Here is a 16,401-nt window from a genome sequence, read left to right as displayed (position 1 = left end):
CTGCCTTCCCACCAAACCCTGCGAGGTGTTTAATGGCACCAACACGACCCCTGCACACTGCCCAAGCTCCCGTGCTCTACGTGAAGTAGTGTGGCTTCTTCACGTTGATGCCGTACTCGGCCAGCGCCGGCGTCAGGTCCTCCATGGTCAGCGTGTACTTCTTGTCCTGGGGACACGGGGCAGGGGTCACAGCAGGGACAGCCGGGGCTGTGGGACCCCCAGGGCACATGGACATGTTCCCCTCCCAGAGGAGCTGCTGGGCAGCACTGGGGCATTCCCATCTCCTGTGTCCTGTTATCCTGTGCCCTCAGACATCCCCAGACACCCAGCACCCAATCCCATTGGCCTTGCAGAGCCCCTGCACCCCAGACATGGCACTAGGAGGGTCCCGGGACCCCTCACTCCAGCTCCTCCCCAATCCCAGAGTTGCAGCCACTGTTGGGGTGGGGGGCACCAACGTGTGCCCACAAGCTCCGTGTGCCCCCTTGTGTCCCCGCCAGCCCCTGCCCACCTGCAGGGATGCACTGTGAGCCCGGCAGGCTCTGGGATTCCTGCAGCCCGTGTTCCTGCCCTGGGGGGCTGCAGGCTCAGCCCCGTGCCAGGAGGGCTCCCCGCCTGCCTCGGTGCCCTCACCTTGCTCTTGCTGCGGGAGCTGCCCGAGGCCGTGCCCTTCATCTTGCAGTGCTGCAGCGCGTCGTTGGCGATGTCTGAGATGAACTTCTGTGCCGCCAGCGAGATCAGGCGGATTCTGCGGGACAGGGCCGGTGTCAGCGGGGCGGCAGGGACCCGCGGGCCCCTCTGCCGGAGGGTGAACCCCCGCGGGGCTCCTGGATCCCCCTGCCCCGCGGCCACTCACATGCGGGGGTCCGAGGCCTCAAACCCCGCCCGGTTCAGGTAATACCCCGTGACGGCATCCGGGATCTGCGGAGGGAAGAGTTGGAACAGCTCCAGAGCGCCGCGGGAGCGCTTCCACATCCTGTATCCCGCGGCACGGGAGCGCCCCGTGTGCCGGCACCGCCCCGTGCCCCAGCACCGCGGGACCTGTCCCGTGTCCCGTCCCGTCCCCCAGGAGCCGCGCTGTGTCGGTACCGTGGGCGTGTAGTCCTCCAGCTGCATGAGGAAGTCCACGAGCGGTGTGGTGGACACCACGGGCTTCACGTCGCCGTTGGCCGCGGGCGGCACGTACACGCCGTTAGACATGGCCCCGTCCGGGGGGGCGGCCACGGCCGCGGACACCGGCACTGCGGAACAGTACGGTCAGCGCCGGGAGCCCCGCCGGCACCGGCAGTGCGGGACAGCACGGTCAGCGCCGGGAGCCCCGCCGGTACCGGCAGTGCGGGACAGCACGGTCAGCACCGGGAGCCCCGCCAGTACCGGCACAGCACACTCAGCGGCACCCGGACACCCGCGCCACCGGACGCCGCTCCCCGGCCAGAGCGCCTCGGAGCGGCCCGCGGGGCTCCCGCGCCTAGGGCCCATCCGCCGCCGGCCCCACCGCGACTCACCGGGTCCCCTCGCGCCGGCCGCACAGCCCTCGGTGGCCCGCGCCGCGCCGCCCCCCGCAGCCGGCGCCGCCCCGGGCCCGGCGCTGCCCACGGCAGCCGGGCTGGGCTTGCTGCCCTCGGCGGGGCCTGGCGGGGCCGCCGGGGCGGCGGGCGCGGGGTCGGGATCGGCGCTGCCGCTCATGGTCCCGGCACCAGCCTCCGCTCCGCGCCTGCGCGCGCCCACCCGCTCGATTGGCCCCGCGGCCCCTCCGCCCCGCCCCTCCTGCCAGCCCATTGGCTCTCTCGGGCCCCCGCCCCGCCCCCATTGGTCCCGCCCCCCGACGCTTATGGCCCCGCACGCCCCCTGGCGGAGGCGCGGACACAAACAGAGACGGTGGGCGGGGCTTGGCGTGTTTATTGCCCCGCCCCGCCCCCGGTTCCGCGGCCTTCACCGTCCGGTGGCGTTCGGTTCCGCTGTCCGGTGCCGCTGTCCGGCCACGGCGCCCTGCTCAGCGCGGCCCCAGCGCCCGCAGCAGGCGCGGGAAGTTGGGGGTGCCCCAGCCGGTTACCGGGTCCCAGGCGGGGGTGGCGCAGAAGCCCTGGCCCTGCACGGTGCCATCCAGGCAGGACAGGTGGCAGCCCTGGATCACCTGCGGGGACAGCCTCAGTGCGGAGGCTCGGGGACCCCCCGAGTCTCGGGACAGAGACCTCCGGAGCCCAGGAGCCCCACACAGCCCTGGGATAGGGACCCCAGGGCACAGGGACCACCCGGGACAGCATAGGGACCCTGCCTGCAGTACCCAGGAACCAGGGACAGCCGTCCCTGCCATCCCTGAGACGGGAATCCCAGGGACAGGGGCCCCAGACATCTGACACGGGGACCCGCACAACGCCCCCCATGGCACAGGGTCCCCTCGGGACACGGGCAATGTGGAACAGCACGCTCAGCTGCACCCTGGCACCTCTGCAGCCCCTGAACGCTGCTGCCCCAGCCACACAAGGGGACCTGACCCACAAAGCTCACAGGAGCCCATGGACACCCCTCCCATGGGAAGGGCAAGGGGAACACCAGGACACCCCTCCCATGGGAAGGCCATGGGGACTCTGTCCTGCCCCAGGCACAGCTCTGGGAGCAGGAGCCCCAGGACAGCCCCTGGAGCACGGCCTTCCCAGCCCCACGGACAGGCCCGCCCCAGGCCTCAGCCCCACACGTCAGGACACCCAAGTCAGCCCCCAGCAGAGCCCCTCCCTGCCCCACTCACATCGTAGAAGGCATCACCGAGCCCTTGTTTCTGCAGCTGGTAGAGCGCCGGGTTGAGGAAGCCGAGGGGCGGCAGCCCCCGCTGCAGGCGCCGGTCATTGATCAGTGCCACCATGCCTGCCACCACCGGCGTGGACGCCTGCGTGGGCACAACCCCATCAGCCCAGGCCTGCCACGCCGAAGGCAGCGGGGCACGGGCTCCTTACCAAGGTGGTGCCCCAGACCCAGGGCAGCGGGGATGAGCTCCTTACCGAGGTGCCCGAGACCCAGGGCAGCGGGATGCGGTTTGTCACCACCCAGTAGTTGTCGGAGAGTGCGGCCAGGTCGGGGTAGGCGCGGCCGCTGCTGTTGTAGTAGGAGCTGGGGGGCAGCTTGGAGGCTGAGCGCAGGAAACGCCCGACAGCAGCCGCCTGGGGATGGCACAGCCCGTGGGCATCCCCACTGCCCACTGTGCCCACTGCCTTTCCCCCAGCCCTACCCCTGCAGCCCCGGGCTGGCAGCACAGGGGTCCCTACCTGGTACTCAGGCATGGGGAAGACATTGCTGAAGCCGCCCCCGCTGATGTAATCTGTCACCTCCTCTGTCACCAGGAAGGGGTTCTTGAAGGACGTGCCACCCACCGTGGTGACGTAGGGGCTGGGGAAACAGGGACACTGCAGGTGGGCACACGGCTGCCTGGGCCTCAGCAGCCACCAAGAGCCCCCTCTGGTACCACAGCCTTGCCCCACAAACCCAACCAGCCCCTGGAGCTGCACAGGCTGCACCTCTGGGGTCTGTAAGAAGTTGGTGAGGACCCCAGGTGATCTTGGAGGTCTCAGACCCCGTGGGGCTGGGGCTGGCTGTGCCCCGGGGGCTGCACTGACCCCTGGCTCCCACCTGGAGGCCGGGAAGCTGGGCCGGAACGTGTGGTTCCCGCTGTGCTCCCGCCGGCAGCCAGCACCGTCGTCACCTGCCGGCACAGAACAGGTGACAGGGGACCCCCTGGCACCGGGCAGCCCCTCCCCAGCCCCAGCCCGGCCCCACCTGAGGCAAAGAGGATGGTGAGGCCACGCGCCGCCGCCTTCATGAACTCGGTGTTGACGCGCTCCATGTAGGCGTAGGACAGGCTGTCCTCGTCGTCCCCGTAGCTCACCGAGTGCACCCAGGGCACTGAGGACATGTTGCTGAGCAGCACCAGCCAGGCCAAGAAGGGCTCCTGGCTCTCATGGCGCCCTGCAAGGACATGGGGCAAGGGACACGAGGATAAGTCCCCTGACATCAGGGATGGGGGACAGAGAGGAGCCCTGCCTCAGCAGCACCAGCACCTTCCTACAGGGCAGGGCAGCCCCAAGTGCTCCTTCCTGTGGGCCACAGAGCCACAGCACACCCTGGAGCTCCGTGAGCTCAGCCTGGGGCTCCTCACATTGGCACTGAGCTCCAGCTCAGCCCATGGGCTTGGCAAGAGGGCCATCGTTAGGCCAGGACAGGGGGCTGCACTCACACCCCTCTCCAAGACTCCGCCCAGGGCTGCAGCCACGGGGGCACCTGTGGACCCAGCAGGGCCTCGGCTCCTCCTGTGGCAAAGGTGCCAGCAGAGTGGTGCATGTGCCACCTCCACACATTCCACCTGCCCGGTGCCTCCCTGCCCTCCAGCCTCGCCACTGGGCGGGGGGCACAGCCCCAGCCACCCCCACTGACTCTCAGCCACCCACACCAGTGCACCTGCACCTGCCCACACCTGCAACTGTGTCAGGGCGGAGGGAAGGGCAGCACCCTGCTGCCACTGTCACCATCAGGGACAGGGCCACTGTCCTGTGGCGCTCACCTGCCCAGCCAGTTCCCAATCTGGGACACTGCCCCTAGCACCGTGCCCTGTTTGTGTTTGTGCAAGCTGTTTGGCAATTTGTTTTCCCCAGTTCCCTCACTCTCCCTCATCTGCTGCCCTGGGAGACTCGTGGGTGGGAGCTGAGCTACAGCACAGCTGGAAATCCCCAGGGGAGGAGGGCTGTGCCCTCCTTCATGGGACCTGAGCAGGGCAGCTGCTCCGCGTGGTGCCAGCAATGAAATCCCTGCTCCAGGATACCCTGGGCGTGGAAGGTTCACACAGTTCACAGTCACTGCACACAGCAGGAGTGACATCCCCGGGAGCTGGGAGTGCGGGGCCAGCTCTGACTTGGGGAGCACACAGGGAGCACTCACAGCAGCTCGGAAAGGCCCTGGGGCTGCACTGCAGCCAGCTGTGTGCACAGCCCTGCAGCTCTGCCCTCACCTGGGGCTGCACTGCAGCCAGCTGTGTGCACAGCCCTGCAGCTCTGCCCCCACCTGGGGCTGCACTGCAGCCAGCTGTGTGCGCAGCCCTGCAGCTCTGCCCCCACCTGGGGCTGCACTGCAGCCAGCTGTGTGCACAGCCCTGCAGCTCTGCCCTCACCCCTCCGAGCACTCCCCTCTCCCGTTCCAGCCCCCTCCCTCACACCCCCAAGTGTTCCCTCCTCCCTCTGGGTGCCCCCTGCCCCTCGGGCTGCTCCCCAGTACCTGGATTGCTGAAGACCCAGGTGGAGACGTTGGCCCCCGTGCTCATGATGTACTCCACATCCAGGCTGGCCTCCAGCCCGGCTTTGCCACGGCCCTGGCGCCCCACCACCCGGTCCACCTGCGTGCGGTGGGCAAAGCCGCTGCCAAACAGCTGCATGAACTCGGCCAGGTCAGCCTGGTGGAAGTACTGCTCGAGGAACTGCGGGACACAGAGGGACAGGCTGCCTCCTCTCGAAAAAACAAGGTAACGTCGTGATCCTGGCACAGGCAATCGCCCAGCACAGCTTTGTACAGCAGCCACCGAGGGACACCCAGCTGTGCCATGACCCCCAAACCAGCACCAATCTCTGGGACACCAAGCTGTGCCACGACCCCTGGACCAGCACCAATCCCTGGGACAGCCACGGCACACAGAGCGGGCAGGGGTTACCTGTGCACAGGCCTGGCTGTTGTTGGGCAGGAGCCCCACGTCCCCTCCTGTCATGTTGTATCTCTGGCGCAGGACGGCCGGTGTCACGCCCAGGTGGAATGACGCTCGTGCCAGCTGTGGTGCCAGCTGTGGCTCCTTCCTGGCCCTGCTGACCGCCTTGCGCTCCGTGGGGAACCGGTGCAGCCCACCCACTGCAGCAGAGCACAGGGGGACAGGAGGGGCCGTCAGGGCACAGAGCCCTGGGAAGGCAGGACAGAGCCCTGGGCTCTCCATCACTGCCCCATTACTGCATGGGCAGGCTGGCAGCAGGGCTTGCATTGCCCAGCCCTGCAGCCCTGGCCCAGGGAAGAGCCTCTGCTGCCTTCCACGGCTGAGCCCCAGCCCCAGGCGGCACGCCCTGCACCTTTCACTGGATCCCACGGAGCAGGGCTCCGCAGCCTCACCTCCCACAGGGGGGACCTACCGAAGTCCAGGTGCTCGGCGAGCTCTGCAGGGACCGTGTAGGGCAGTGGGGACCGCACCAGGCTCTGCTGGCCCTGCACGTAGCGGTGGAACTCGGCCCCGGGGAGCAGGCGCTCGGCCGTGCTGAAACACAGGGACAGCGCTGGGACACAGGGACAGCCACCAGGGAGTGGGGCTGCACAAGGACACAGGGACAGCCAGCACAGGATGGGACAGTAGTGAGACACAGGGACAGGCACCACAGGGCCAGCAGAGCAGGTTCCAGCCCTTGGAGCTCACCTTGCAGGCAGGTAACACTCCAGAAAGTCAAGGGTGGTGACACTCCGGCAGTCCTCTACACCATGGCCCTGCAGCCACTTCAGAACTGTCATCAGCGTGGCTGCGGAAGGCTGGACCAAGTCCCTGAGCTGCTCCAGGGACAGGTACTGCCCTGGGGGGCACACAGGGGTCAGATCCCCTCACGGGCCCCGGGATCCAGGGCCTCAGGGACGGGGCCGTTACCGTATCGCGGGGACCGGGGGTTGGACACGGCCTGGACCAGGCGGGCGAGGCGGGTGGTGCTGCGCTGCCGCAGGGCGAAGGTCAGCTGCACCGGCTGCCCGGGATCCACGCGGCCGGCGTGGGCCCAGCCGGGGGGCACGCTGCAGGGAGGCGGTCAGCGGGGCGGTACCGGCACCGGCACCCGGCCCGGCCCGGCCCCGCACCTACCGGAACGGCTGATCCCGCTCCAGCTCCAGCGCCAGCCCCGGCGCGCAGCTCCAGGCGGCCGCACACAGCGCCAGCACGGCGGGGACCCCCCAACACCTGCAACGGGCTCAGGGGAGCACGGGAGCGGCACAGCCCGGGGGAACCGGGACCCGGAGCCCATCCGGCTGCGCCTTAGCCCGGGCCTGGCCTGGGGAGCGCCGCCGGAGCTCCCGGGTCCCAGCACCTGGGAGGGAGCCTGTCTGACCCTGGGGCCTGGGAACGCCGCCTGACCCCCGGGCCCTCACACCGGGTAACCTCGCCTGATCCCCGGGCCCTCACACCGGGTAACCCCGCCTGACCCCGGGCCCTCACACCAGGGAACCCCGCCCGACCCCGGGCCCGTCCTCACTGGGGAACCCCACCCGATCCCCGGGCCCGTCCTCACCGGGGAACCCCGCCCGACCCGCGAGCCCTCACACCGGGGAACCCCACCCGATCCCCGGGCCCGTCCCCACCGCCACCCGGAAGCCCCACAGAGACCCTGAGCCTCCGTCACCCGGGAGCCCCGCCGGACCCCTGCGGTGCCCATCGCCGGGGCCGGAAGGCGCCCTCGCCCCGGTAGCGCCCCCGCCAGCGCGTGGGGTGTCCCGGTGTCCCCGTGCCGGGGTGCCCCGCTCCGTGCCCCCCCGTTCCGTGCCCGTTACCCCTGCGCCATGCCGCCCTGCCCGGGTGTCCCCCCGCTCGGTGCCCGTTACCCCCGCGCCATGCCGCCCTGCCGCCGGTCACGTGCGTGTGCGGGCGCGTGACTCCCGCCACGTGGGGACACCAAAACAGCACCACGTGACCGCCGTCACGTGACGGGCGGAGCCGCGCGCCGGCACCGGGGCGGGACCGGGCCCGGCACCGGCACCGGCGGGGGCTCGGGGAGGGCCGGGCCCGGCTCCGGGGGGCACTCGCTGCTGGCCGGCCGCCCCGAGAGGCGGCTCACACACGGCCCCGGCCGCCCCCTGTTGCCGCCCGTCTCCCGGCGGGATGGCTCGGACCGGGGGCTCGGCGAGGGCCTGTGTCGGGCTCCCGGGCTGCCACCGGGGCAGGGCTCCCTGCGGGGCTGATGGTCCCGGGCTCTGCGGCGGGCGGAGAGCCCCTTGTGAGGCCGGGGGTCCCGCTCGGGTCGGGGGTCCCGTGCAGGAGCGGCTGCTGGCAGCAGCGCAGGAGATACACAAACCATAATAACCATTACGAACATCAACTCCAGACACCACCCTCGAACAGGAAACCAAACGTCAAGAACTTCGAAACTTGGGACCAATGAACCAATGGATTTCTGTGTGTTTTGACTGTATGAAATATGTGGAAAATATCTAGTAAAATTCATGTGTCATGGAATGATTTTCTCTGCACAACCCAGTACATATGTAGATGAAAGGATTTCTGTTGCACATCCTGGCCAGAACAAAATCCTGGCCAGAATACAGTAATGCCCTGATTCTCTAACAGTAAAAACGTTGTTGGGAGTTTTTTGGTTTTCCTGCAGTTTCGGTGACAAGCCCAGTCACACGGCACATCCCACGGCTCCAGCCGTTCCCAGCTGTTTTCCTGCGTCTGCAGAGCGGGGTCCGGGCCAGGAAGAGACAGGCAATGGGAAAACCACCTGCCCGGCCGTGGCTGCCAATCCCCCGCACTGGAGCAGCGCCAGAGGCGTCTGTTCCTGCTCCCCTGTGCTGCCCTGCCCTGGCAGCCCGGGGCTGGGGGGCTGCGTGCCCCATGTGCAGTTTGGGGATGGGCCCTAAGTGGGATGGGATTTGCAGGGGATGCTGTCTGGCTCTGTCTGGACAGCTGGGATTAAGGTGGCCGGGCAGAGCTAATCGTGTTAGCGAGCATCTGCTGCTGCTGGCCCGGTGCTGGAGGTCAGGGGGCCTCGGAGTCCCCTGGCTGCGGCCTCGCTCCCCACACCTCGTGTGCTGCTCCTGCAGATGGGTAAAGCGAGTCCCTGCTGTGGGCAGCTGGGCTTTCCCGAGGCCAGGAATGCCAGGGGAGCACTGAGGGCAGCCAGCATGCCCAGGAATGCCAGGGGAGCACTGAGGGCAGCCAGCATGGCCAGGAATGCCAGGGGAGCACTGAGGGCAGCCAGCATGGCCAGGAATGCCAGAGGGGCACTGAGGGCAGCCAGCATGGCCAGGAATGCCAGAGGAGCACTGAGGGCAGCCAGCATGCCCACTGTGCCCCAGCAGGGAGCTGGAAGGGGTCGGGTGGGGATGGAGGAGCAGAGGGAGCCCCAGTGACACCATCAGGGACAGGATGGCCCTTTGCCCCCTGCCCCGGCTGTGCTGGCCTGTGCTCACCCCTGTCAGAGCAGGGGGACAGGAGAGCTCCCCTGGGCCCAGAGCTGCCAGCAGGGCTGGGGGGGCTGCAGAACAGGCTGGGGCTGCAGGACAGGCTGGGGATGTGCAGGACAGGGACAGGCTGGGGATGTGCAGAACAGGCTGGGGATTTGCAGGACAGGCTGGGACTGTGCAGGATTCGCTGTGGGGTGTTGGAATCAGAGCTGAGGACAGGGAGCACACAGGTTGGTTTGGGGAAGAACAAGAACAAAAGGAAAGCAGGGAAGGCAGGATGGAAGTGGCTGATCACATGTAGGTGGTTGATGGTCACTGCTGGGTCTGGGCACATCCGACACCTGACGGCTGCACAGCCACTCCTGGGTGTCCAGCTCTGTTTCCCGGGGTTGGGGACACTGTTTGGTGAGGGGAGCCTGTGTGGCATCTGGAGATCAGCAAAGAGCCCTGTGCGTGCCTGTGTCACCCAACAGGGACAAGCAGAGCGAAAGCTGCTGGGCAGACTGCTGGGAGCACTGGGATCCCCAGGGCAGTCTGTGTGTGCCGGCTGTGATGAGGCCGTGCCTTGGGGAATTTGTGTGTCCAGGTGTCTCAGTGGGGATCCAGGAACGTAAGGTACCTGCCGGGCAGATGACGTGTCCAGGTGTGGCTGCTGCAGCCCTGGGGGCCTGCGCTGCCCTGCCCACAGCCCCCACCAGAGCCAAGGTACGGGATGGGATAGGGATGCCCGTGGCACGAGGTACCAGCTGTGTGCACGTGTGAGACATGCCTGCATGGAAACACACCCAGCCTGGCTGCTGGACAGCCCCGGGGCCATGGTCCTGCTGCAGCTCCACTGAGCCCTCAGGAAAAGGACTCGGCAGGACGCAGCCATGGACGTGGGACCAGAGCCTGGCCAGCCCCCCGTGATCCCTGCGTGGGGCAGATCCAGCATGCCCCCACCATCAGCCCCAAGGATCACAGTGCCAGCCTGGCAGGAGCCCAGGGCAGCAGGGATGGGGCGGTGTCTGTACAAACGTGTGGTTTATTAAGGCATTTTTGAGACGTTGGCACTTGGGTTCAGGCTGCACCGAGCGGCCCCTGCGCAGCCGCGGGCAGCGCTGGCACATGCAGCTCCACGAGACACAATACAAAAGGTACAAACGAGTAAAAACAGCAATTGTAGTACAATGTGTAAAAATAAATAACTGGGGGCTCAGTGACCCCAGCCCAAAGCAGGGTGCGTGTGTCTGGCCCTTCCTGTGGCGTGCAGGGTGACCCATCTGTGTCCCCACCCCAGATGTGCAGTGCAGCTGGGCAGCGTGGGCAGCACAGGGCCAGGGACACCCAGCATGGGACTGGGGGGCACCGGGTAGCCCTAGAGTGCCCCCACAGTCCTGGGGATCACAGGACACCCCCAGAGTGTCCCTACAGGGCCTGGGGAGAACAATGTGTCCCCACAGTGCTTGTGAGCAGGACACAGAGGGGATGGGGTGCCCACCCCAAGAGCCTCTGTGGGCTGTCCCTGTGCCAAGGCAGAACCATCTCCCCCTCCCAGGGCACCCCAGGCCCCTGTGGGTCCCCAGCAGAGTGGGCATGGCCCTTGGTGGGACCCCCTGTCACTGTTGCAGGTGCCTGTCCCCTGTCACTGCCCCGTGCCCAGGACAGCACCTGGGACCAGCAGCATGTGCCAGTTCCCCATGGCACAGCGGGGATGGATGAGAGGCTGACTGTGACACACGGAGCTGCAGCCACAGATGGTTCTTCCTGGGACAGGGGGGACGGGCAGAAGTGATGCATTTGTCTGCTGGGTCTGGGGAATGTGTGAAGGGAAGGAGCTTCCCCCCGGCTCTGCTCAGGCACGGGGTGTCCCCCGACCCCCAGACACACCCTGAGCAGACTGGGCATTCATGGGGCACCCATGGCCGTGCAGGGATCACAGAGCCCAGGGCTCCATGGGGCACCCATGGCCATGCAGGGATCAGAGCCCAGGGCGGCACTCCCAGGGAGGGCTGTGATGTGGGAGCAGCTCCCGGTGAGCAGCGGGCTCAGGGAGAGCCGGGTGGGTGGGTGTGCTGCGGGTGTGACACTGCCTGTGTGTGTGAGTGGCCGTGCACGGTGCTGGGAGGACATGGGCACCGGCCCCGTGCCCACAGCATGCATGACAGGGGTGCAGGGCAGCCCCACGCAGGGGCTGGGCCAGCAGCAGGGGCTTCTGGCACCCTGACCATGCTCTGCAGGTGGCCAGACTGTCCGGGGAGGCAGTCATGCGACAGAGCCCGGGGAAGGCCAGATGCCTAGCGTCCCACTGTGGCTGTCAGAGAACATGCTGGGTTATGTGGCTTTTTGGGGCACCATCTCCCACCTGTGCTGACAGAGAACACGCTGGGTGATGTGGCTTTTTGGGGTCACCTCTCACCTGTGCCCCTGCAGCTGCAGGCTGCCTGCCAGGCCGAGGGTCACAGCAGCCGTCCCCACTGCTGCCTGAGGGTCACAGCAGCCATCCCCACTGCTGCTGAGGCTGGGCTGGCCTTGTCAGCTGCACACAGCTCTGCCGGCCCCACTGTGCTGCCTGTGCCTGGGCACTGTCCCTGCCTGGGGCGCTCGCCCAGAGAGGCACCTGCTCCCAGGAATGGGATTCCCATGCTGGGCATGGCAGGCGCCTCCCTCCCAGACCACAGGAAGCATCCTGAAGTTCTGGCAGGAGATTCCCTGGATGTGTCACCTGCAGTGGGTAGCCAAAGGGCTGGAGAGACCTCAAAGGCTCTCCTGTCCCTGCTCAGGCACAGACAGGCAGCAAGGTGTGGGCACTGCTGCCTCCTGCTGCAGCCAGCCCGGTGAGTGTCCCCTCCCGGACAGGGGCCAGGCTCATTCCCACAGGCAGCATCCGTGCCCCAGGGCATTGCCCCTGCCCAGGACATCACCCCCGGCCACGGGGCAAAGCCCCCTGCCCTGGGAGCTCCGAGGGTCGCAAGGGAAGGCTCAGGGTCCTCCTGCACCCAGGCTGCTGCCTGGCCCTGGGCAGGGCAGGTCTGCGCCTCCAGCCCCTCAGCTCCCCTCAGCTCCCGGAGCACCAAGTACTGTGAAGCACCATCGTGCCCAGCACCCATCTGAGCCACGTGGACCATCACCCCGGGCCAAGTAGCACACGGACCATCACCCCGGGGTGCCAGCACTGGGGTCAGCAGTCCATAGGGCACCAGCCAGCACAGGCTCTGCCAAGCGGTGGGGAGGGACAGGGGCCACAGTCCCCGAGGGCATGGGCAGTCCCAGGGCCCAGGCCAGGCCCAGCGCTGGGAGCAGGATGAGCGCCCATTTTAGCAGCCCTGGGCTGGGCCCCTCTCCGGCCCCACGGCTGCGGGCTGGGGCAGAGGAGTCCAGGGCCCAGCTCTAAATCCGGAGCTCGGCCTCCTCAGGGGGCTCCAGCGAGTGCTCAGCACTGATGGTGGAGGTGGACGGCCCCTGCGAGATGCCGAAGGGCGAGACCACCGGGGAGCGGGCGGCCAGCGGGGACAGCGACGGGGAGAAGCTGGGTGACATGGCGGAGGACGAGATGGAGCCCTCGTGGCTGATGGGCGAGCGGCGCAGCGAGGACGGGTGCGGGAAGGTCCTGCCTGGCGGCGGTTTGGGGGGCACGGACTTGGCACCCGGATGGGCCACTGAGGTGATGAGGGGCGGGGGGTCGATGCGGGGCTTGGGCTCTGCCTTGGGCTTGGCTGGGAAGGGCTTGCGCAGGGAGCTCTCATCCTTGAGGCGGGCGATCTCCGTGAAGACGCTGGCCAGCGGCTGGAACTGGGGACACCAGTTGAGCAGGTAATCCCAGTTGTAGCTGCCGCGGAGCTCCTCATCGCTGGCCACGATGGCGGTGAGCGAGCCCTCCACGGAGGGCTTGCCGTCCTCGGGGAAGGCGTAGTCCTGGGGCTGCGAGGAGACGCTGAGGCCGCAGCGGACGCCCAGGAAGGCGCTGCCCCCCCCGTCCTCGCGGTACAGCTGCAGCGGCGGCCCCGGCAGCAGCAGCCCAGAGCCCTTCTTGCTCTTGAACCACTGGGCGCTCTCCAACGCAGCTGGCTCACAGGAGATGTCGGAGAGCTGGTCAGCATCCTGCTGGATGCCAGAGTCAGGGCCGCGGGCAGCGATGTGCTCCTGCATGGAGGCTGTGATGCTGGCCACGCGTGGGTACTCGTTGATCATCCGTATCTCGTCATCCTCAGCAGCTTCGGCAGAGCCACGGCCGCTGGAATGCGAGGGGTCCAGGGAGCCGCCCCGCGTGTAGGGCCCCGCCGGCTCAGTCCCGTACCCTGGCAGCGCCTGGTGGTAGATGTGCTCGGCCCCCGGGCAGCGCTGGCTCATCATGGCCCAGCTTCTGCAAGGACCCGCTCTGCGCACGGGCCAGCGCCCCCTCTGCCTCTGCCTTCTTGTGGCCCCGGCGCTGCCGGGAGCGCACCAGGGCCAGCACAATGGCCACAGCGGCCAGCACCACCACAACGCCCAGCGAGGCGGCCACGGCCACCAGCAGGAGGTTGAGGTCGGGTGCCAGGCCAAAGGAGGTGTGCGTGACGTCGATGGTGACCTGCGCAGAGGCCACACGGGAAGCAGGCAGCGGGCTGCGGGCCTGCACCTCCAGGCTCATCTCCCGTGGCTCCCTCTTGGCGCGCCCAGCCCCGGCTTGGGGCTGGCTGTCCACACGCAGGTAGATGGAGCCTGTGGTCTGGTTGATGGCAAAGTATGGTGAGGGCTTTGCCAGGGTGTACAGCACAACACCGTCAACCCCCCTCGTCCTCATCCGTGGCCAGCACCCGCCCGATGCTCTGCCCTTTGCGCGCGCCCTCAGGCACCTCGAAGTTGAAGGAGGGGCTCAGGAAGATGGGATCATACTCATCTTCCCCCGTCACCAGCACCCGCACAGTCACAGTGGCCGAGGCATTGCCGGCGTCGGTGGCCCGAACCAGGAGCTGGAAGGCTTTGGCTCGCTCGTAGTCAAAGGTGAGGCGGGAGCGCAGCTCCCCAGAGCTGCCATTGACAGCAAAGGCGTCCCGGCCGTCCCCCGTGCTGGGGTCCCCCAGCGCCTGCTCCAGCACCACGTACCGCAGCTCCCCAAAGGCGCCGCTGTCGGCGTCCACGGCGCGCAGCGTGGTCACCAGCGTGCCGGGTGGCAGGTTCTCCCGGATGCTGGCGCTCAGCACCTCCACCGGGAAGTACGGCTTGTTGTCGTTGATGTCCTTCACCTCGATGGCCACGGGCACCAGTGCAAAGTGCCCGCCCGGCGTGTCCGTGGCCCTCACCACCAGCGTGTGCAGCGCCTGGACCTCCCGATCCAGCGGCCGCGCCAGGCTCAGGGCGCCCGTGCTCTCGTGCAGCTGGAACAGCCCGCGCTGGTCCCCCGAGCTGATGGTGTAGTGCACGCGGCCGCGCGGCCCCGAGTCGGCGTCGTGGGCGGCCACGCGCAGCAGCTCGGTGCCGGGCAGCGCGGCCTCGCTCACCGCCGCACGGTACTCGGCCCGGCCGAACACGGGCGGGTTGTCGTTGACGTCCTGCACCGTGATCAGCACGGGCACAGTGGCGCTGCGCTGTGGCACGCCCCGGTCCGAGGCCGCCACCGTCAAGTTGTACACCGGGATGGCCTCGAAGTCCAGGGGCTCCACCAGCACCAGGGCTCCCTGCGTGCGGAGCTGCCCCCCGGCCCGCGCCACCCGGCTCTCCACCTGGAAGGCGTTGCCGCCGTTGCCGCTGACGATGGTGTAATCAAAGCCGGCGTTCTCCCGGGACAGGTCGGCGTCGCCCGCCTCCAGCATCAGCACAGTGGTGCCTGGGCGCAGGTCCTCGGGAACGCTGGCGTTGTAGCACAGCTCCTGGAAGCGAGGGCTGTGGTCGTTCACATCCAGAACCTGGAGCTGCACCGTGGCCCAGGATGAGAGGCTGGGAGAGCCGTGGTCGCGGGCCTCCACCACCAGGTCCAGGGTGGGCTGGCTGGCGTTGAACTCTACCTGCCGCGTGGTGAAGAGGGTCCCTGTGGAGCACAAGGCCAGGGTCAGTGAGGGAACCAGTGGGAGCTGGGAAGGGTATCAGCTGGAGGAGCATTTAATGTTCACCCTGCTGTGTCTGCTTCACCAGCCACACCAGAAAGTGACCTCCTGAGGGTTTGAACAGAGGCAGGACAGGGGCACTCCCCTCCACAGGCAACCTTAGATTGACCTGTGAGAGAGGCACACAGAGCACCAAGCCCACGCACCATTGCTGGGGTCGATGGCAACATCAGGGCTGGGCACAGCCAGGTGGAAGGTGATGTCCCCATTGCTCCCTGAGTCGGGGTCGGTTGCACTCACAGTGAGGATGACACTGCCAGCAGGTGTGTGCTCTGGCAGCAGCACCTGGAAAAGGAGGAAACCCCAGTCAGCATCTAGTTCCCCCCTGCTCAGAGCCCCCAGCATCCCTGAGATGGGGATCTGGGGCTGACCAGGCAGCCAAAGCCAAGGGTGCCCAGCCTCTCACTGGCCAGGGAAACCACACACAAGGAGTTTGTGCTCCTAGACGCTTCAAGCATTCCTGGGGCTCCCCAGCCCCTTGCCTGGGCTTCAGTGCTGCAGCACACACTGCCCAAGCCAGCCTTCAACAGGGACCTGCCCAGGTATCGCCACAAACACTTGTCTGGGCTGGGACCCATTTCCCACCCCCTCTGGCTTCCCCACTGTGCTCATCCATTTCTGCTGGACCCTCTGCACCCAGCTGTGCCCCTTGCAGGGGCTGGTCCCAGGGTCACTCTCCTGGTTTTCAGCTCCTTCAATGCCACAGTGAGAGCATGAGGGATGCCAGGATGCAGATGTGGGTAAGAGAGTGAGACCAGAAGGGGCTCAGACCCATGCTCTGCTTTGTAAGGGCAGGGGGGCCAGGCAGGAGCTGCAGAGGTTGTGTGGGCTGGCCGGCACACCTGGCACCTGTACCTGATAGAAAGCCTGGGTGAAGGTGGGCACGTTGTCGTTCACATCCTCCACGAGGACGGTGAGGTTGGCCTCGGTCTCGTGGCGCGTGTCGGAGGCGCGCAGGGTCAGCGTGTAGCGGCTGCGCTGCTCGCGGTCCAGCGGCCCCGTCAGGGACACGTGGCCCCCGTAGCGCAGCACCCCGAAGGTGTCTGCCATGTCCCCCTCCAGCAGCAGCGTGTAGGACAGGGCCGGGCCCGAGTCCACGTCGTTCCCGGTCAGCTGGGCTATCTGGGTGCCCAGCAGCGTGTCTGTGGGGAGCAGACACGTGAGTGAG

At 67.6% G+C, this 16,401-nt stretch overlaps 3 protein-coding genes across 3 annotated transcripts in view; all 3 read right to left on the bottom strand.

The window, feature by feature from the left end:
- Positions 1-5: 5 nt before the first annotated feature.
- Positions 6-1,738, bottom strand: TAF10 (TATA-box binding protein associated factor 10). Its single transcript, XM_074533196.1, has 5 exons — positions 1,506-1,738; positions 1,090-1,241; positions 857-921; positions 634-748; positions 6-166 (listed from the first exon to the last, which is right to left on the bottom strand). Exons 1-5 carry the CDS (start codon positions 1,684-1,686, stop codon positions 77-79), a joined length of 603 nt encoding a protein of 200 aa, XP_074389297.1. The 5' UTR covers positions 1,687-1,738; the 3' UTR covers positions 6-76.
- A 143-nt stretch (positions 1,739-1,881) lies between these two features.
- Positions 1,882-7,715, bottom strand: TPP1 (tripeptidyl peptidase 1). Its single transcript, XM_074533092.1, has 13 exons — positions 7,591-7,715; positions 6,857-6,952; positions 6,650-6,789; positions 6,428-6,578; positions 6,150-6,271; positions 5,687-5,877; positions 5,257-5,455; positions 3,769-3,957; positions 3,622-3,694; positions 3,261-3,381; positions 2,997-3,155; positions 2,747-2,884; positions 1,882-2,134 (listed from the first exon to the last, which is right to left on the bottom strand). The coding sequence occupies exons 1-13, from the start codon at positions 7,599-7,601 to the stop codon at positions 1,994-1,996; spliced, it is 1,731 nt and encodes a 576-aa protein (XP_074389193.1). The 5' UTR covers positions 7,602-7,715; the 3' UTR covers positions 1,882-1,993.
- A 2,462-nt stretch (positions 7,716-10,177) lies between these two features.
- DCHS1 (dachsous cadherin-related 1) overlaps positions 10,178-16,401 on the bottom strand; it is a 40,666-nt gene continuing 34,442 nt past the window's right edge. Inside the window, 5 exon segments of the mRNA XM_074532997.1 lie at positions 10,178-13,488; positions 13,490-13,924; positions 13,926-15,157; positions 15,380-15,518; positions 16,089-16,375. Coding sequence (XP_074389098.1) covers positions 12,541-13,488; positions 13,490-13,924; positions 13,926-15,157; positions 15,380-15,518; positions 16,089-16,375 — 3,041 coding nt within the window. The 3' untranslated portion in view covers positions 10,178-12,540.

Source organism: Zonotrichia albicollis, chromosome 2 (assembly GCF_047830755.1).
Source record: "Zonotrichia albicollis isolate bZonAlb1 chromosome 2, bZonAlb1.hap1, whole genome shotgun sequence".
NCBI lineage: Eukaryota > Metazoa > Chordata > Aves > Passeriformes > Passerellidae > Zonotrichia > Zonotrichia albicollis.
This window is presented reverse-complemented; position numbering and strand designations above follow the sequence as displayed.

Excerpts from the sequence above, each read along its gene's own strand:
- TAF10 (XM_074533196.1), bottom strand. The coding sequence starts at position 1,686 with ATGAGCGGCAGCGCCGATCCCGACCCCGCGCCCGCCGCCCCGGCGGCC. Across the intron at positions 1,242-1,505 it reads GGCCGGCGCGAGGGGACCCG|TGCCGGTGTCCGCGGCCGTG; the intron begins GTGAGTCGCGGT and ends ACTGTTCCGCAG. Across the intron at positions 749-856 it reads GAGGCCTCGGACCCCCGCAT|AATCCGCCTGATCTCGCTGG; the intron begins GTGAGTGGCCGC and ends CCTGTCCCGCAG.
- TPP1 (XM_074533092.1), bottom strand. Across the intron at positions 5,878-6,149 it reads CGCCGAGCACCTGGACTTCG|TGGGTGGGCTGCACCGGTTC; the intron begins GTAGGTCCCCCC and ends GCTCTGCTGCAG. Across the intron at positions 2,885-2,996 it reads CCTGGGTCTCGGGCACCTCG|GCGTCCACGCCGGTGGTGGC; the intron begins GTAAGGAGCTCA and ends GTGCCCACGCAG.